Raw genomic sequence first — 21536 nt, forward strand, 5'->3', positions numbered from 1 at the left:
AAAAACTGTGTATTTGATGACCACAGTAAGCTATATAGCCCCAGCTAGGTACTATTTTATAGTATGTTCATTCTACTCACTGAGGTTTATGCCTAAAGTCAGACATGGGTTCTTGTGTATGTATATATTAGCTGTGCTTGCTATTGCAAATATTTAGACAAATTAAGTTCATTAGCAAATCAATTAAATGGGGGGGAAAGGCATAGAAAGCAATCATGGATACCAGAGACAATGGGAGGAGGGTTGGACAGGGCAGAGGGTTAGGGATAGGGAATCAAGGATGGAAAAAAAAAACCCGCCAAATATACAAGACATAAGAAATGAAAAATTGTTTGTTGATAACATGTATGTTGATGTGCTTGATTGAGCCAACAGACAGTGTATTTTGGATGAAAAATTAATTTTGTATACTGTAATGATGTATAGCATATTAATGTTAAAAAAAGAAAAAATAAGAAGTTAAAACAGGGGTAACCAGTGGTGTGGTGGTTAAGGTGCTGGACTCCCACACAGCCGACCATGGTTTGAGTCCCTGACCTGGTAGCTTGAAAATCATGCTGGGTCTGTGTGTGAGCCCAACTCCCAGGAGGAGAATAGAGGAGAAGGGATTACAGTGTGACTATCTCCTCTGAGGGGTGATTTCTCACTTTCCCTCTCACTGACTCTGGAGAGCACACATGCAATGGCAAAAACCTGAAAAAAAGAAGTTGAAACAAAAATTTCACACAACAGATTAGATCAGACAGTTCATAAAAGCAGAAATTAAGATGAGAATCCATTCTGGATGGAAAATCTCATTTTGTATGCTGTAATGATGTACAGTGAATGAACGTAAACAAATAAATTTAAATAAAAAAAAAACTCAAAAAAAAAAAGATGAGAATACATTCATTCAAGCACTTCAAGTAATAAAACATTTTGCTACTTCATTAGCACTGAAAATATAAATAATATTCAGTGGAAGCAAGATTCTAGAGACAAGGTGTGAAAGTACCAGGTTCCTTTAAGTAATAACTAGCTTAGACCTTTTGAGAAAAACTACTTGTTGAAATGCACTAAGAGCAATAAAAATGTACAGACTTCTACAGGTTCTACTTGTGGGACTCTATTCTAAGGGAATAAGTACTAAATATTGAAAAAGCAATATATACAAATATAATCACTGTATCCTTACTTAACATAATGTAAATTGGGAGAAAACCCAAATATGAAAAATTCAAGAAAATAGATAAAATCAAAATCATTCTTATGAATTAATCAGTGAATTAATTAATTAATTTATTATTTATATATTTATTTGTTTGTTTATTTATTTAGGCTAGAGGGCACACACACTCAGCAGAAAGAGAGACAGGGAGAAAAGAAAGCATCCCCCAAGGGGAACATTCACACCACCATCCCCTCTCCATCTCTTCCTGCTATCCAGATTTTGGGCACACACACACGCACACACGTGCCTGTTTTTCAAGCTGCCAGGTCCAGGACTTGAGTAGGCAGCCAGTCATATGGGATGCAGCTGCCCTAACCACCAGGCCAAGGAGTCAGCTCAAGTGACTAAATCAGATGGCCTGAAAAACTAAACACAAGAAAACTGCTTACAACAACAATATAATACAATTGTATGGACAGGACAATTATAAATTAAAGTTTTTAAAGTATTTATGTACAATAAAAGACGAAGAGAAAATTCACAATACTTGTAGGATGATGGTACTGGTGAATGAGGTTTTTCCTTTTCTTATAAATCTTCCCAACTGTTTTATTATTTTAATTTTAAAGAATATACAAAAGAAACATACTTAATTACTACTTTAATATTAATCCTTTGTGTCAAAGTGCATCTGAAGAATTTTAGAGCAGTAGGAGGGGAAAAAAAGTCATGATAAAGCAACGTATGCAAATACCTTTATTTTGTTTTTAACTGTATACACCAACACATAAAGTGAGTGGGTAGGCTGCTCAAGTCCAGTAGAGGAAAGATTATAAAATACACGAGAAACATTTACATAGAAATGAATGATGGGAGAACATGTGTATTCCATACAAATGAGAGAGTTGTGACCAAGTATTTGTAAGCTCAAGGGCCAGCCACAGTACTGAGGTATAATAAAGCACAAGAGTCCTGAAAGCTGTTCTCTGTCCCATGTTCACTGAAGCCTCATCCGTTTCTCTGGAGGGCCTTTTGTGCTCACTGTCTGCTGGACGTTCTTTGTGGTCTCCTTCTCCTCGGATTTCACAGTTTCTGGTATAGGTTCTGCCTCTTTCTTTGTCTGATCCACTAGATACCAAAAGCAGAATTTGGGGAAATGGGAATGATGGAGAGGCAAGATAAATTTAGACACTGTTTAATACAAATGGTTTACTCTTTCAATATCATTTTTAACTGTTTATCTCAAGTTGTAAATTTAGATGTCTTCTAAGCAGATATAATGTATGAACCCAGTTATAAGTCTAACAATTTGATCACTCAACAAAATGTATGATACTAGACAAACACACATGGCATTGAAATAAGACATCATCCAAAAACAAGATACAGAATTATTCTAGCCCAGTTGCATGGATATGTGTCTTCAGTGATGAAACAAAGACCTTGTTTTACACTGAGATGTCAACTCAAATCATCTTAGCTTCTTCACACCTCAGTACCTACTCTTTCCATCCAATTCATCTTTAAATACCAATATCATTTCCGCAAAACCACCACCTATTGGCCATTTAATAGCTCTCAAACCCTAGGAGTCACAAACTACAATGAGAGAATCTAGCAGAACAAAATGACCACAGCTCATCTCATCAGGGGTCAAGAACGAGGTCATCTCACATGTTACCCTATTATTAAATTAAGCAGGCTGTTTAGTCTTATTTCAAGTTGAAAAAGAATATAATAAGAACCATACCTGGGACAGGCTTTTCTCCAGTCTTTTGCTATAATTTAAAGGAGGAGGAGGAACAGGTAAGGTTAGCAAAATTTTCTTCTTGATTTCTTAATTCTCATTATAATGACACCTTCACCCGGATTACATTATGAATAACTTCATGAAGAAAAACTAGTATAGTTGTGTACCATAAAAAAAGAACATTTACCATTTTCTACTTCTCATTCACATTTCCAAGACATACATGTAAAACTAGAACAGAACAGTCCTAAAAGCCCTTGAACATCTTACACAGCCCTTAGCCGCCACACTCAGGCTATGATGCTTTACAGAAAGCAGTTAAGCACTATTCAATGGGAGGAAATGATGGTGCCTCTTTTTAAGACTCCAGATATGTATTTAGGGAATATGAACTGTAAGAAAGAGCAACGACGTCTGGATGAACCCTCTGACTCTTAAATTTTCCTATGAGCAAAAAGAAGGCTTCTGTTGTGTACTATTAAAAATAAAACTACAGGGGCCCAGCTGTAGTGGCAGAGGCCATAGAGCACTGCTGCACAATACTGGAACCACATGGGGTTCAAATCCCACACCTATAAACCTGGCTGACTAGAGAGCTGGAGGGATCATGGCATGACAAGACCCTATTCAGAGTTCCTGTCTCTCTTCTCTCTCTCTACCTATCTCTCACATGAAATAAATAATTTAACTTGAAAGAAAAAAAAAAAATCAAACTTCAGGAAAAACTGACAGGGGCACTAGGGGTCAAGAACAAGGTCAGCTTTGTTTTGTACAATTACTTCTCTTGATTGGTCCCTGTCATCTCCCTTGTCCTACTACCCAAGTTAAATGCTCTTAAATACCCTCTACTTCCTCTTTCTCAAGGTTCAAAACCTACCTGACTGTCAAATGATGATACTCTGTCTCCCCTGTTTAAACACAAAACCATGGCCAGTCCCAGAGTATAACAGTTTAGAGAATTGGATCCCACATGGTGTCCCCACGCTGACAGCTCAAAAAGCCTGTCAGGAGTGTATGTGTGTGTGAGTCTGTGTGAGTGTGTGTGTGTGTGTGTGTGTGTGTACACGCCCCAAATCCCGACAGGATGGAGAAATGGAGGCAGAGGGACTGCACCATGACTACATCCTACTAGGGAGTGATCTCTTTCTCTTCAAGTGCATGTACCTTCTGGCGACTAATAAAAAACGACTAGGGCTAGTTTCATAGCACAGTGGTAATGCACTGCTGAAGAAAAGCCAAATTCCACATGATAACTAAATCCTCACCCCAATCAGCTGAAACAAGCTGGGCATGCACTTAAATGCTCAAGATCTGATGGGCTAGAGGACTAAAGGCAGGAGACTGTGACACAACCAGACCACATGAAGAGTGTTCATCTAGCTCTTACTCTCTTTCCTTCTCCTCTCTCTTGTGTGTGTGCACACATATTCTATCATGAATAAAGAAAAAAAGTAAACCAATAATAACACAAAAAAATAGGATGACAACACCAACTTTCTTCCTATCTACCTTCAAACTTACTATACCTTTATATACACACATATATACAACACACACAATAAAATACCTGTATATACTTCCATGTCATCTGAGAAAAATGATCTATTTCGAAGGTTAACACTTCCAGTTTTTTTCTGAATTTCTTTCTGAATTTACATGCCCTCTAAGCTTTCTTACCTATTTTCATAACTAAAAACTAAACAATTTTCTGGGACCAGCAGTTAGCATAATGGCTATGTCGCTGAACTCCCATGTAGCTGACCGCGGTTTGAATCCCAGACCCAGTGGCTTAAACTCACGCTGGGTGTGTGTGCGTGCGTGCCCATGATCCCAAGAGGAGAATGGAGGAAAAGAGATTGTGGCAACGCCATCCCCCCTGGAGGGTGATTTCTAGCTTTCTATCTGTCCGTCTCTCTCTGTCTTTCTGGCGAGTGTACGCGCTCTATAGCAAAAACCTCTCCAAAAAAAAAAAGGAAAAAAAAAAACAATTTTCTGAAATCACATGTTCCTCTCCAAAAAAAAAAAAAATCACGATACATGTAGATGTGTATCTGAAGATGAGAGAGAGAGAGAAAAGTACTCCCCATGGGGTCTGATCATGCTGCAATCCCCTTTCTGGTCTTCCAGCTTATCGGATCTTGGGTATGTTTCCAGCTGACAGGGCCAGGGATTCCAAGCATAGTGGCCATGAAGGATCCATCTTCTCTTGAGCACCACATTGCCACTGAACCACAGGGCCAGTCCCCCATTCCCACTTTTTTTTTTAGCAACCTTTTGAATGAGAATATTATCTACACATAGTGCTCATAGCTAACAAAGATTCAATAGAGAACACATAACTGTGTTAATTCCATTCCTTTCACCCATTTTTCCCATGAAGCCTTTTAAAACTTATCCTTTGACTTAGAGTATTTTAGTTTGTTTATTTGCTTTTAAGTTTTAAGATTTATTTTTTCCATGACAAATAGGTCCCCCTCCAAGAGGGTCTTCACAGCACAATCCACTCCTAGCCTCTGCTGGCCTGGATCACAGTTTTGCACACACATGCCCAGCATGCTGAGGAAGGTCCCAGAATGTGAACCCAAGATCTTTCTCATATGGATATATTACCAGTACACCACCAGGTGGCCTTATTTTTTAACTAAAGGAAAACCAAGTCACGCTGGAAACAGTTCTTAATTAAAAATAAACATACATGCCAGGAAAAGGTGTCAAATCAAAACTAACCACATGTATTCTCATTACCTGTACAAATTTTGGTGGAAATTTTTGTCTAAGATCTACGAGTAGAGCATCCACACGCTGTCTCTGGAAAATAGAGCTCGGTTCTTCTTTCCTCTTGGCTTTAGGTTTGGCTTTATCTATTAAAATATAAAGTCTAAATCAAAACACTGCCTGCTTAGATTGGTATTTTATATTTTACAAATCTTCGTCCACCATGAACATACCCAAACTTCATTAATTTTAATGGCTGCTATACCAAAGATAATTCCCTAAATAAATACAGCATATATACAGGTGTTCAAAGGTAATTCCCCAAATACACAGATGTGCTCTAACTTTTTCTCTTAAAAAAAGTTAAATGCAGGGCCAGCAGGTGGCATCGTGGTTAGGGACTGGACTCCCACATGGCTAATTATGGTTCTAATCCTGGACCTGGTGGCTTGCTTTCGCACTTTCACTTGCTCTCTCTCTCTCTCTCTCTCGGGTGAGCACACATGCTCTACAGAGAGCTTAAAATAGTAATAAATCAAATAAATAAATAAGTTTTAAAAAGTTAAATGCTCATTTTAAAAAGCTGATATACTAGGTCATTGAAAAAGTCATGGTGCCTTTTTGCATAGAAAAATATGATGTGACTTTCCAATGATCCAATATATGCATTTTAAAGATACTTCAGCTTGGGACCAGTAGATGGCATAACGGTTACATGGCTGGACTCCCACGTCATTGACTGCAGTTCGAGTCCCAGACCTGGTGGCTTAAAATTCACACCAGGAGTGTGTACCTGTGTGCCCGAAATACCAGGAGGAGAATGGAGGAGAAGGGATTGTGGCATGGCCATCCCTCCTGGGGGGTAATTTCTCACTTCCTGTCTCCTGTTTCTCCGGGGAGCACACATGCCCTACAGCAAAAATATCTCTAAAAAAGGGTATCTAAGCTTTAGGAAGGCTTAGGTTTTTCATAATTATGTAAACTACAATACGGCTTAATGATTTTAAAATTGCCTTTTGTATTTTAAGTGTTATTAAATCATCTTTTTCAATAAAACCTATTAGGAGCAAATAGAAAAACGTAGGTTTCACAAACTCTATTTAACATGCTCAATTATTAAGACTGTAATTCACTGAAATTAAAAAATGACAAAATAGGAGAGCATAAGGACCATAAAGAAAAAATCTGTAAGAGAAATTTCAAAGTTATTCACATGTGAGATTTGCCATGGGGAGAGGAGAGTGCATATACAGGGGTACCAATTCTAAATGAAGGTTTCCAGAAAAATATTATTACATTTCATTAGGGTAGGAGAAAAAAAACTCTTGTGTCAATTTCATTCAACCAAAGCAAACTTGGCTGTCTACAGCTACTTCCTATTTGTCTGAAGTCATGAGGTATTTTTGCATAGAAAAATACATCATGGGGGCCAGCAGGTGGAGTGGTGGTTGGGAGGCTGGACTCTGCACAAGGCCAAACACAGTTCAAGTCCTAGACTTGGTGGTTTCCTTTCTCATTTTCCCTTTCTGTCTCTCTCTCTGGTGTGCGAATAATAATAATAATTAAAAAATATATATATCATGACTTTTCTGAAGATCCAATATAACTGTACACTAAAGAACATTCTACAGTCTGAATACTATTGATATATAAAAGTTACCTTTTCCTCAGAAACTTATCCTGAGTTGCTATTTCTCAGAGGAAGTAATTCAAAACATAAGTATACTGCTATAGATGCATTTCTGGAGGTAGTGTAATTAGTAAAAAATATGGTGAAAAGCGGTGGCAGATTAACAGCTATGGAAACTAGGGGACCTGGCACCTTGAGAGATGTAAAAAGGAAAGATCAGGAAGACTGGTCATCTAAAGAGGCTCTAAGAACAATCTTTATCTCCCTTACTTTGGAGACTGGAGAGATAAAGGCTTCCAGATTCCAAGATGACTCAACACTTACGTAAACCGGAAACAGCACTTTTACTCATTTCTCATCATTGCTTCTCTTCTTTTTGTTACAAATAGAAAACCCTGAATCACTCTAACTTACAGATTAAATTTATATCTATTCCTACATAAAAGCTGTTATTACCACATTTAGAAACAAATTCCAACAATTTCTTCCTTTTGTAAAAAAGTAAAACACACCAAGAAAACATGAAGAGCTGTTTTCTGAGGGTCTGGGAATTCTACCTACCTTGTTCTTCATGGTCTCTGAAGTGCCACCAATACCCTTTGGAAGGATGATACCGGCAGTACGACATAGCTTCATCAAAAGCTGACTGAATGCCATGCACCGCAGTAAGCTTGTAAAAGGAAAACAAATTTTAAATTTCTCATTAGGTTGACCAAAAGTGAAAAAGTACAAAATGCTACATTTACAAAGAATAATTTCCCATATTCAAAGCCTAAATTACTAATATAACTGGAGCCACAATTTATATTCTTAGCATTGACTTGGCCCACAGTAGCCAATGCTCAAGGCATTTTAATAGTCAACACTTTTATTATTAATCATACAAGGGAGAAAAGGTTCTGCTTGATTCTTGGAAATAATGTAGCTCGATTTCAAGTTTTTTTTAGTTTTTTTCTTTGTTTAGGTTTTGCCACAGGGCATGTGTGCTCAGAGAAACAGGAAAAGACAGAGAAAAAGTGAGAAATCTCCCCCCACACCCCCCACACCCCCAGGAAGAATGGCCATCCTGTAATCCCTTCTCCTGTAGATTTTAGGCATGCATACACATGCACCTGGAATAATTTTCATGTTACTGGGTGCAGGACTTGAACCACGGTTGGTCATGTGGGAATTCAGCACCTTAACCACCATGCCACCTGCTTGTCCCCCCAAAATTTTCTTTAGTTTTTAAAGGCTGTGGAGATACTTACCACTCTGGAGTTTATAACTGATCCTAAGTCTGGTGCCTGATAGATCACTCCAGCGATGATGTAGTAATCAGCTAGCGGGATGACTAAAGTAGTGGGGAAAAATGTTCATAAATACAAATATGGACACAAACTGCTAAACAAATTTTCATAAAAAGAAGTAAAAACTGACATTACTTCATACTAAATTTAAAGGCAGGATTTGGTAATTCCTGTTTTTCCAAATAAAGTTGTACTAGAATGGAAAACAGCCACACTCATCTGTTTATGTATCCTCTATGGCTGCTTTGGCAATAGTTGAACAACTGCTTACAGATACTAAAAGACCCACAAAGCCAGGAGTATTTACTCTCTGGCTTTTCACAGACAAAATATGCTAACTCTTAGCCCAAAGCAATGCTTCTCAAATGTTAATGTGTACCACAATCATCTAAGTATCCTATTTAAATTATTGGGGCCAGCAGGTGGCATGGTGATTAAGGCACTGTACTCCCATCTAGCTGACTGCAGTTCGAGTCCCAGACCTGACGGCTCAAAACTCATGCCAGGCATGTGTATGTGCGTGCCCAGCCCAAAATCCTGAGAGGAGAATGGAGAAGGAGGAATTGCAGCATGGTCATCCCCTCTAAGGGGTGATTTCTCATTTTCTCTCTCTTCCTCTCTCTCTGTCTCTCTGGCTAGCACATGTGCTACACAGGAAAAATCTCCCCCTCCCACCCCAAATTTTAATTCTTAATTCATAGGGATAGAGCATTTTTAACATTATTTCCTAAATAATGTCAGTGCTGCTGCCAGTTATTTACACTTAAGGCCATAGATCTACTCCTTTGCCCTCTTACTGAGAGAGACTTGAGGCCCAGGGTGAAGATACTCCAGTGCTGGGTTAAAAGGAAGAAGATAGCTTCCAGTGAAGCTGATGCCACCTCGTGTAGGTAGGTTCTATACCTTAAACCTTCTCACCATGGAAATCCTGTCCTTGTCTAAGGTTCCCTGTCTCTGGGAGGAAACCCTAGGCTTTCTTTTATTTATTCATTTTTAAGTTTTCAATTTAAAAAAAAAATTGCCATAGGGAGCATGTGCTTGCTGGAGAGAGGGAGAGAAAGTGAGCAGGTACAGGAGGGATGACCATGCTGCAATCTCTTCTCCTCCGTTTCCATCTTGAGTTTTTAGGCACACAAGCACACATGCCCAGCATGTTTCTCAAGCTGGTACCAGGTCCAGAACTCAAACCACACAATTGGCCACTTGGGATCCTGCTGCCTTAACCACCATACCACCTGGCTGGCACAACTAGATTTTCTATTTTTAAACTAAATTTGGGTTTGGTAACCACAACTTATTTAGCAAATCATTCTCTGAAATCAAAATCAGGATAAAAATTATTCCTAACTAAGTATCTTGATAAGAGTATATAATAGAGAGAGTTAGGATGACACTGTTTGGCTTCTCTATCTTGAATCTTTCTATTAGTGTTTTTCCCATGGTCCTGGCTTGATTCTAAGATGTTCAAGTATTGGTTGCCTAGCTCTTTGACTCAAAACCCACTTTGAATTTTATACCCTTCAACAGTTTTGTTTTGTTCTGGCTATAGGGTATGTGTACTCACCAGAGAGAGGGAGAAAAAGAAGGAGTATGAAAAATGCCCTTGCCCCTCCAGTGGGGATAGCCATGCCACAATCCCCTCTCTTCCATTCTCCCCTCGGGATTCTGGCCATGCATGCACAGAAGTCCAGTGTGTTTCTCAAGTGACCTGGTCCAGGACTCAAACCACTCAGCAGGCCATATGGGACCTAACCACCCTAACCTCCATGCCACCTGTTGGCCCTTCAGTGTTACTTTTAAAGCAAGTTTTTGTTTGGTAGTATAACCCAGGTAAGACTTTTGGTTGACTATGTCAATGAGATTTTTCAACTGATCCCCTATGTATTTGGTATGGATGTATCTACTATGGATTTTGTAACAAAATTAACTGAGTGGACTGAGATGAGATGAAAAGTTATTTGGGACACTTAAGATTCACTTAATAGCCCAAATGTACTCTCAGGAAAAGATAGCTTTGATGCAGTGAGCTGCTCACTTTCCTTCTCTCTATCTCTCTGTCTCTCTCCAGCAAACACACACACACACACCCTACAGCAAAAACTAAAGGAAAAAGCCAAGTTTCACCATTTGTGTACTTGGACACCAGGACTCTTCCAGCATGCCCAAGGGCCACTCTAAGCAGAGTACATTTAACTTTTGTTTTTAGTTTTGCTATAGGGCACATATACTTTCTGGAAAGAGATAGAGACAGAGAGATAGAAAGTGAGAAATCACTACCCCATACCATGGGGGATCCTATGCCACAATCCTTTCTCCTCCATTTTCCTCTCAGGATCTTGGGCACACACATAAGCACCTGGTGCAAATTTCAAGCCGCCGGGTCTGGTACTCGAACTGTGGAGTCAGTTATGTGGGATCCAGACCCTTAAACTCCATGCCATCTGCTGGCTCAAAACTCAGCTTTTGAAACATTTTGTAAGTGATAGTTATGCCTACTACACCATCTTGTCCAATCTGTATAAACAATGGGATTATAGTGGACACATGATTCCTCCTGAGAGTTTTGTGGGCAGAGGTTGCTTACATAACCAATCTTCAATAAAAATCCTGGGCTCAGAGTCTCAGACTTCCCTAAGCAGATATACTGAAAACATTTGGTGGTATTTCACTGCTGGTTGAAGGGCACATGAGCTTAGCCCCTTATGCACATGTATGCCCACAGATTCTGGCTGGTATGTCTGATATATTTTTCTCCATTACGGATCTGGCTGTGTATCCTTCCTGTCCTGCCATCACAAATCAATCCCCTGAGTACAACCCTACGCTGAGTCTGATGAGTCACTGAGCAAAGTACTGAACATAAATGCAGTCTTGAAGAACTCTGAAACAGAATCCAAGAATCCAATCCAAAAAGCAAAAAGAACATACAGGTCATGAAATAAATTATGACTTTTTTGTTGTTGTTTTTTTAAAGATTTTGCCATAGAGCATGTGAGCTCATTACAAAAAGAGGGAAAGTAAGAAACAGACCCTAGGTGGATGGCCACATTGCAATCCCTTCTCTGCCATTCTCTTCTCAGGATTTTGGGCATGCACATGCACCCAGTGTGAATCTCAAGCCATCCAGTCTGAGATTTGAATCTCAAACCATCCAGTCTGGGATTTGGGATTTGAACCATGAAGTTTGCCATATGGGATCCTGCACCTTAACTACTACACCACCCCACTGACCCCAAAGTATGACATTTTAAGAAAAAATTAATGCTTGAAGTTCACACATTTTACCTTGGGCAGGAGACTGCCGCTGCTGCTTCCGAATGATAAAAAGAATGGGCTCCTGAGCATGTAAAAGGATGTATTCGACACCAACCATCTGACTGAAACAGAACAGACATCCAGAGATCAACACACCACTCTACAGGCCATTCAAATTACTACAAAGAAGTGTAGCAATACTGCATATAGAATTAAAACTGCCTGTTTCATGTTAAAACCTGGCTGTTGAATAAAACTATTTCCCTACGTGGGTGCTATACAGATAAAGTAAGATCTGACTGTATAAATTTATCTACAAAAACATTACAAACTTAAATTTGAGTATTTAGATCAAGAAAAGTGAAGGATACCCATTTCATAAAGGCAATCAAAATATCATAATGCTTCCTGACTGAGAAAATCTCTTAAGTACATATAAAATATAAAAATAAATGAAGAGCCAATCAATACATTCTGACCAATTAGAAAACACCAAAAAATTTTCACCCCAACAAAATTTCTGACCTGACAGATTATGTTCAAAAGCCACAATAGGTTGTCTTAATAGCTCAAAGTACTTTTTATTAAAAAAAAAAAAAAAAGCCATTTAAACTCCAAGGATATTTAGCTGACAAGGGAATAATTACATTACAGTTATTTCAGAAACTTTTCAAATAGTAACAAATTCTTAATTACTTAGCATTCTAAGTCTGAAGTCTTGTTTGTGTTTTGCTAAGTTTTTATTTTCTTTTTCATCATACAAAGAAAACTTTCTATAAACCAGACTATGGTATAAAACATTAAATTAGATATAGAGGAGGTAATAATAGTTGCCTAGTTAACAATAATAATTGCATTATAACTCTGCTCATCAGATCAACATGTAAACTTTAGTTAGATTTTAAACGGATCTTAGCAAATTATACAGAAAAGACTTCTAATTTCAAGTGACTACTAGTAATTGCCTTGCATGTTAAGATCATGTAAACCCAAAGAAAACTCCAGTTTTAGTTCTGACAGTTGTACTCTACAGTTCATGATCCGCAGCTTAAAGGAACAATTCATTACAAAATCTCCAGCTGGCAAAGGTGCTACCTTCTTAGCAGAACTTACTTCAAGTGTTCCAGTGTCAGTCTCTGCATTTTGACCACTTCATTATTACATGTCCTATCATAAAAAGGATTGCTTCTTTCTGAAAAGTAATCCAAGACACTGCCACTGTTCAAAATGGGGATCCAGGAGCTGTCAACCCAAGAGATTCCCAACAGATTATCTATAGGGGGGAGGGGGAGAAAAGGATTAGAAAAGAGAAAGAATCCAATTCAATAAACATTTATCATATATCTAAGGTAACAGGTACTATAAATATAAGGATAACAGATTCTGACCCACATACTCTCATGGTCTAACAAAAGAGATATGCAAGAAAGTAATGCCAACATGATCTGATAAATAGCATAATAAAGGTATAGATAAACATCCTATCAGAATATGGAGGATGGAGCAGAATACTTTACCTGGGTGAATGGAAATTATTTTCATGTGGTGAGAAGGCAGGTTTTAGCACTGTATATTAAAGAATAAATAGACCTGGGGACCAGCAAGTGGCATGGTGGTTAAGACACTGGACACTCCCACAAGGCTGACCATTGTTCAAGTCCTGGACCTGATGGCTTGCTTTCTCACTACCTCCCCCCAACCCCGGGGTCAAATGAAAATAAATGAGTGAATAAATAAAATTAAATAAATAATTAAAAAACAAACAAACAAACAAACAAAACCTCTTATCAAAACCCTTCAGTGGCTCTGGGAGGAAAAGCCAAAAACCTCTTTGTAACTTTGTAACCTACAATACCTTTCTGACCTCATCTCCTTCCCACTTCTCTCACTCCTGCCTCCAGCCCTTACCAGCCTTCCTGCTGTTCCTCCAACACACCAGACACACACTCATTTTAGAGCCTCTGCCATAATCTCAACAAATAAAAATAAAAAGTAAGACGTTATGAATGCTAAATATTTGAAAACAGTCTGAAAAGTTTAAGGTTTCTCTTTATTATTCAGTAACAAGGCAGCAGGTTGACAGAGCAGACATACAACACTCTGCCTAACCATCTGCAAGTGATGAAACTAGCATTTTAAACTCTCACTTCTAATGAAAGACAAGTATGTAGAAACACATAAGATCTCTGGATAACTACAAAGAGAATATATTCGTAAGAAGTGAATCAGATCTCAATTTGTGGTTGATTGACATCTCACACATTTACTTTAAAAAGCAAATTATAGGGGCCAGCAGTTGGCGTAATGGCTATGTCGCTGGACTCCCATGTAACCGACTGCGGTTTGAGTCCCGGACTGGGTGGCTTAAACTCACACCCGGCCTGGGCGTGCGACCAGAATATCCCCAGTGGAAAATGGAGAAGGGATTGCAGCATGACCCTCCCCTCGGGGGAAGGGGGTGAATTTCTCCTTTCTCTTTCTGGAGAGCGCACGCACCCTATATCACAAAACCTCTCCAAGAAATTTTTTAAAAAATTTTTAAAGAAAATGATCTATAAACAAAAACAACCCTACACACAATCGAAGATCAAGCCACAATGAAAAAGCTGCATCTCCATGCATTTATTCACTGATTGAGTCAACAAATATTTGTGTACCTCTGCATTTTAGAAACGATCCCTGTCCACAGAACTGTCAGGTGTTCAATGGAAAGTGTTACAGACTCAAAAATAAAATTTACAACAGAAAGTCTTAGAAAGCACAGGCATGCGTGGGGGGTGATCTCAAAAATAATTACGGTAGCACCGATGCTAAATCCCGAGAGATTAACAATCGCTCATTATCTGGCTCTCCTCTCATATTTGCCAAAGACCACTCCAAAGACAGAACAGCACTCCAACTGCTGCAAAGATATGGGTGTAGAACATACTCCAGGTCTAAGGGTTCCCAAGAGTTTCATGCAATCTCTTCGTTTTGACACTGAAACCCGCAGAAAATGGGAAAAACTCGGCAACTTTTCCGCAGATTAGAGCCTCAGGTTGTACACAGAAACCATTGAGAGGAGCTTCAGAGACCTCACAAAGAAATCTGCAGCTTACTCCCGCAAGCTGAAAGCCCCCAAACCAGTAAACAATCCAGAGACAAAGCATACGTAACAGCTCAGATTATCTCGAATATCCACCGCCGCCATGATTCCAAAGCGTTTACGGGTTCTTTTTCCGGCGCATAGTAAACATAACGACTGCGACGACGAAAGCGACGGAAAGACGTTAGGACGGATGGTGAGAAGGGACAGACATAAGGGAAGCGAAGGAGGCGCTGAGAAGAGGGCACGGACAGGGCGGAGCCAGAGAGGAGGGGGCGTGGCTATGAGGGAGACGCCGTAGGGAGACGGGGCGGGGTTCGAAGAGAAGAGCAGGGCGGGAGGAGCGAGGGGATGTTGAGGATCCAGAGAGGTTCCGAGGAGACCGCGGGGACAAAAGTAGCTGGGGAAAATGGCTGGCAGGGCTGCTTCGGAAAAATTTAGGAGATTAAGAGGAAAAGGAGACTGAACGGCGTCCTGTCCCACGCCCACGACCGAGGGATTCGAAAATTCGATCTTGGTCGCCTGTGATCGTCCAAAAAAACTAGAGTTGGGGCTGGAAGCGTCTCCAAGGTTTAAAAATAATCTTCAGGCGTATCTCCTGAGTTGCTAGATTTAGAAGTTGCTGGAGTTCAATTTTTCATCTTGCCTCAGATTTGGAGATAAGACAGGATTTAGCTGAGGGAATTTAAATGACTATCAAAATAACCATCAATGGCTTTAAATGACTATTTAAAAATCTAAATCAGGAACCAGCAGATGGCGTAGCAGTTATGTCGCTGGTTCCGAGTTCCAGACCCGGGGCTCGTGGTGCCCAAGATCCAGGGAGGAGAATAAAGGACAAGGGATTGCGGAGTGGCCATTGGGGGGCGGGAGATTTCTCACTTTCCCTCTCACTGTGTCTATCTCTACATGCCCTAAGGCAAAAACCTCTAGAAAAACGAAACGAATAAGTGACTGTAAGAAGAATTAGATGTCTCCGATACAAAAATTTCCCGAGGCAGGATATACTTCTGAAATAGAATATTAACAAGATAAAGAGAGACAGGATATACTTCTGAAATTGAATGTTAACAAGATAAAGAGAAAGGGATACTCCGGGTCCCGGAGTAACAACCTATTTGTTATCTGCAATTCAGTCATCAGAAGTAGGTTGCAAGATTCCCGAAGGTGAAGGAGTCTGAGGTATCCTGGAGGAAGTAATAGCCTCAGAACGCCTCACAAGCTCCGTGTGGCTCTGTAAAAACCGAATGGTGGACTCACCGCAAACAAGACAGGAGACTGAAAAGAGGACTCCAAAATCTGAAGGAGGGATGAAAGGTGAGTGCCTCTCCCTCCAAAACTTAGGTGCTATGAAATTTTTCCCAGAATTTCTCCCACAACCCAGGGCAAGAAGAGAGAACCATAAATTGAGACTTTTCTGTCTCACAGAGGGAATATTCCAGATTTTTAATCTCAGTAAAAGTATGTTAATATACTTCAGTTTTTAAATTGAGAGTTTTTTTTTTTTAAATCTGAGATTCTATGTATAAAATAAGTGTTCCAACAGAAGTAAATGCATATATAGGGCAGAGCTTTGAAAGAATGTTCCAGAAGGAAAGTTTTCAAGAAGTCTTTGTTGGTGGGTATGATATTATATAAAGGAAGAACATGTCCATTAAGTATGGAACATCACCCTTTTTATTCTGTTTAGCTGTGTTTTTGCCACATATTGAGGATGGAGGGAGATTAGGAAGAATAGTGACAACACAGGAATACAGATAATAAAACCGAAGGTGGTAAACGACCTGGGAGCTCACGCTTTGTGTTGTAGACCACTGTTATTGATAGAAAAGTGATCAGGCTTCCATTGTAGAAAGAATATGTCTCCTAAAAATTCATGTGTTGACACTTGGTGTTGGTATTAAAAGGAAACTTAATCCTACTATGGGATTAAGAGATGGAACCTTTGGAAGGTGATTAGGATGGGCCCCCATGATTGCCTTTTGGTAGCGTTACAGGGAGAGAGGCCAGAACACAGATACAGAGGCATGCAAACTCTCCTTCACTTATCACCATGCGATGCTTTCACTGCCTCAACTTCTGCAGATTTTATACCAGCCCTTGGGAAGTATAAAAATAAGTTTTCTTTGGTCTTAAATGTAATATTTACCAGGTAAATAAAGAAATACACCCTAGCATCCTAGATAATTTACTTTACACCAGAAGCCAAGTTTATGCAAAAAAAAACCTGACTAATTGATGCTATCTGCATATATGTGTAGTCCTGTAATGACCACATTATGATAGTTTTTTTTAAAGAATTACTTATTTACTTTTATTTATTATTACTTATTTGTTACTTACTTTGACCAGAGAGAGAGAGGAAAAGTGAGAAGCAAGCTGCCAGGTATGGGACTCAAACCACAGTCAGCCATGTGGGAGTCCAGCACCTTAACCACCATGCCACTTGCCTGGATAATAATAATCTTAATTATTCAATTTTTGCAATATGTACTCACAGTAGTATGTAAAGATTAAAAAGATCTGGTGTCCTAAGAGTTCTTTATCTTGAGTATTGTGCCCAGGACAGACCTGACAATATCTTACTCTGGACCCTCAAGACTGCCTGGCATCAAGAAAATAGCACCACCCATTAGAGATGGTATCATCAAAACTTTTCTGGAAAACCCCTAGATTTCTACCCCCAGACCCTCATGTTGTCATATTCCTGGTGTGTGTGTGTGCGTGTGTGTGTGTGTGTTGTTTTCTTAATTATTTATTTAAGTTTATTTATTCATTCATTTATTTTAATTTGATCAGAGAGAGACAGAGAGAGAGAGAGGGGAAGGGAAAATAAGAAAGCAAGCCACCAGGTCTGAGACTCAAACCATGGTCAGCCACGTGGGAGTGTCCAGCACCTTAACCACCACACTACCTGCTGGTCACCCCCTGGCTTATATTTTAAGCCCTGCTTGCTCCTCATTCAGGGAGATGGTACTTTAAGAGGCTTAGATTCTACCACGCTCCCATTTGGTATCTTCCATAATAAGTCCTTTTTCTAAAGCCGTCTCTCATGTCTCAGAAATTGGCTTACTGTGCAATGAGTGATCAGGCATGGTCTGTATGACCGGTAACACAGAGTCCCCACCAACAAGAGTCCTCACCAGATGTGACCTCTGGACCCTAGGCCTTTAAACTGTGAACTGAGTAATGCTCTATTGTTAATAAATCACCCAGACTCAGGTCTTTCCGTTATTAGCGACATAATGGACTAAAACAGGAGAGATCACTGAGAAGTCACCTTGGAAATTCTGAGTGAGATATATTACTAAGCTTTTTATGTTTTAAGGGTTCAGAAAAAAGCTCCTGCCAAAACCTGACCTGGGGCAGTACTTCTGAAAGTAGCCTTTCACCTTAAAAGTAGCTGTAATCATAAACCTATATATATAATCCTCAAGAGCTTTAACCATAGAATCCCAAACACCGCATACTGATAAGTTTAGCCTGTTAGAGACAGAATCATCTTCACTCAAAGAACTTGTGTGGATTTTTCTCTCATTGCAGGATCGTCATCAAGGGTCCCTAGGATTGTGCAGTACTCAGCTTCAAATAAGACCCCATGAGGCATCGAAAAGCAGTAACAAAGGCAAACTAAATGATTAGACTCCAGTATGCCATCAGGATAATATTCACATTATTTGGGCACAGTGAGCCCTTGAGACGCTTGATTAATTCTGAAGTGGAACAAAGGTTAGCATCCCAAGGACGATCCTCCACTGCATCCTCATACAGTAATTAGTGGCTCACAGTCAAATTGCTACATCTCAAGTGACAATCCCAGTAAATTCTGAGACAGTGGCGGCTGTGGCGATACCTTGGAAATTTGCTAGTAGAGCTTGCTTTGTTCTTAGGGACCTATGGGGAGAGGATTAGGTAGTTTCCCAAATGAAAATACAAGGAAGAAAGCAGTAATTCCTAGGTCTTATTAGCAATAAGATTGCTCATAGTATTCTTACTGCATTTTTAATTAAGGCTATATCCAGATATATATATATATATATATATATAGTCATATTATTTGTTTTTTTTCTTTCTCATGACTATTGTCAGTAAAGGTTTATCTAATTTGATTCTATTTGCTAAAGAAACAGCTCTTGGGGCCAGCAGGTGGCATGGTGGTTAAGGCACTGAACTCTCTCATGGCCCACCATAGTTTGAGTCTCTGACCTGGTGGCTTGCTTTCTCACTTTCTCTCTCTCTCTTTCTCTCTTTCTCCTTGGTGAACACACATGCCCTATAGCCAATTTAAAAAAATAATGAGTAAATAAAATAAGTAATTATTTAGGAAAAAAATCAACTCTTAACTTGATTCACTGTATTGTATTTTTTTTTCTATTTCACTCATTTCTATTATTTTATTTTTTCCCTTTATATTTTGTTTGGCTTAATAAAGATTGTTATTCCTTTTTATATTTGTTATTATTTTTCTAATTTATTGAGATGAATGGTTGCTCATTAATCTTGAGTTTCTATTCATGTCTTAAATAAGCATCTAAGACTATAAATTATCCTTGAAGTAACACTTTCGTTGTGTACCTTAAGTTTCGATGCCTAGTGCTTTCATTGCCACTTAGTTCTAAGTGTGCTTTTAAGCTTTTATCCCATTTTTTCTTTGACCTACAAATTAATTTTTAAAATTTCCAAACATGTGTACTTTAAAATTTATTTTTTGTTATTAACATGTAACTTAACTGTATTGCTCTCAGAGAACATGTTCTATATAATACCTACTATTCAATATTTGTTTAGATGTGTTTTATGGCTTATATGATCATGTGCATTTAAGAAGGAAAGGCATTCTTTAAAAATTAAGCATTGGATACCACACGTTCTCAAAACTGTCTTTTCCAGGCTCCATGAATGACCCTCTCCTGGTGTTTCTGCTTGCCTTTCAGATCATTCCTTCTCTATCTCTTAAACTGGCTTCTTTCTCTCTGTTTTACCCATAAATCCTCTTATCCTCCATGCCACCCTTCAGCTTTTCAGCCTTCCTCCTCTTGACTCTTCTCTCCAGTGATCCAGTTCACACTGGCTGCAATTTCCATTTGTGTTATGAATCCAGACCCGTCCCTTGGGTTCTAGAAACCCATTTGCCTGTTGGACCACTCCAACTTTCTGTTCTGTGTCCCAGACTGAAAGATTTGTCACTCCTTCCTGTGTCCTTCATCTTAACTAAAAAACCTCACCTCTCCCTCATCCTTTCTGTCTACACCCAATCTAGCACCAAGTCTTGTCCGTTCTTCTCAGGCACCTCTCTTGAATCAGGCTTCTCCATTGGATCTTTACTGCCACTCTTTTAAGCCCAACACACATTCTGTCTTGCTGAACATTGTTGCTAGGGTAATTTTTCTTTAAATAGTGTTTTCTTGTTCTAAAATCTTAACTGATTTTCTATTTTCTACCCACAGGATAAAATGTAAGTGGGCCCCAACCTACTTTTCAGCTTTATCTTAATCCCAAACTACCACCCACAATGAGCCTCTACAACACTGAGCTTCTTAGTGACTCTAAGACTGATGTCTTTGAGCCTTTGGAAATTTTTTTTCTTTGCTAAAGAGCATGTGTGGTAATCAGAAAGAGACAGAGAGAGAGACAAAAGAAGGAGTGGAGAAAGTCTCCCTTCTTCCATGGAGAACAGTCATGCCGCAATCCCTTCTCCTCCATCTCTCCTTCCTTTGGGGATTTTAGGAATGCGTGCACATATGCCCAGTGTATTTCTCAAGGCGCTGGGGCTGATTCGAACTATATGGTCGGTCATGTGGGATCTAGTCACCTTAACCACCATGTGGAGCCATCCCCTTTGGAGACAGTTCTACCTATAAACTATTCTCACTCAATACACTTAGTGTGTATTTTTTCAGCCCAGTACACAGAAGAGCAAATGTAAATGCACTCACATATACACATGAACACACACATTTACTTGGAAAATTCTCACCATCTGCAACAAAAGTAAAATAAGAAAGTTCCTTACTCTAGATGCTGGTAATTACTGACTACTGTGATCTTGGAGGAGATGGGAGGGTAGGGAGAAGGAAGAAAATGGTTAATGTCTATCAGCAAAAGTCTCCTTCTCTTCATTCTCTCCCTGTTGACTTGTTAGGAAATTTTCTTAGGCCTGCGCAAATGATAACAGGTTCATTCTCACTTCTTTCAGGCACCTAACTGCCCAGGCACTTGGATGATTGGATGACTCTATCTCCCAATCCACTTTCATGTTACTTTCTCCAAGGATTTGTTGCCTGGTAACCCTTATCCCAGGCTTGCCTCCCTAGTAATTATGCTCTCAGTATTTCCCAATAATTATCTCCTGCTGAGTTTTCATTTTATTTATTTCTAAATCTATAATATGAAGATAAAAAGAAATATTTTTTTCTGAGGACAATGTATAGAGTATATTTATATAAAAAGTTTTATGGGGCTGGCAGGTGACATGGTGGTTAAAGGCGCTGGACTCCCACATGGCCGACCACAGTTAAAGTCTCGAACCTGGCGGCTTGCTTTCTCACTTCCTTTCTCTCTCTCTATCTCTCTCATCAAACCGGAAAATAATAATGATAATAATAATAGATAAAGTTAAAATAAAATAATTCTTTAAAAAATTTACAAATACTTATTTGTAG

General features: G+C 39.2%; 1 protein-coding gene and 1 long non-coding RNA gene across 2 annotated transcripts; one reads left to right on the forward strand and one right to left on the reverse strand.

Moving 5' to 3' along the window:
• Positions 1-2013: 2013 nt before the first annotated feature.
• On the reverse strand, positions 2014-15095 carry MED6 (mediator complex subunit 6). Its single transcript, XM_006167959.3, has 8 exons — positions 14958-15095; positions 12903-13062; positions 11820-11911; positions 8496-8578; positions 7807-7915; positions 5646-5761; positions 2901-2928; positions 2014-2278 (listed from the first exon to the last, which is right to left on the reverse strand). Exons 1-8 carry the CDS (start codon positions 14977-14979, stop codon positions 2148-2150), a joined length of 741 nt encoding a protein of 246 aa, XP_006168021.1. The 5' UTR covers positions 14980-15095; the 3' UTR covers positions 2014-2147.
• Positions 15096-15269: 174 nt separating this feature from the next.
• LOC102470014 (uncharacterized) lies at positions 15270-18597 on the forward strand. The gene is made up of 3 exons (XR_337318.2): positions 15270-15444; positions 16011-16191; positions 18418-18597. It is a non-coding gene; the product is annotated as an uncharacterized LOC102470014 (long non-coding RNA).
• The last annotated feature ends 2939 nt before the right edge of the window (positions 18598-21536 follow it).

This window comes from Tupaia chinensis, unplaced genomic scaffold (genome assembly GCF_000334495.1).
Source record: "Tupaia chinensis unplaced genomic scaffold, TupChi_1.0 Scaffold145367_1, whole genome shotgun sequence".
NCBI lineage: Eukaryota > Metazoa > Chordata > Mammalia > Scandentia > Tupaiidae > Tupaia > Tupaia belangeri.

Coding starts and splice junctions, on each gene's coding strand:
- MED6 (XM_006167959.3), bottom strand. CDS start 14,979: ATGGCGGCGGTGGATATTCGAG. Junction 13,063..14,957: donor GGCGGCGGTGGATATTCGAG/ATAATCTGAGCT, acceptor TCCCCCCTATAG/ATAATCTGTTGGGAATCTCT. Junction 7,916..8,495: donor CAGTTATAAACTCCAGAGTG/GTAAGTATCTCC, acceptor TCCTTTTACAAG/CTTACTGCGGTGCATGGCAT.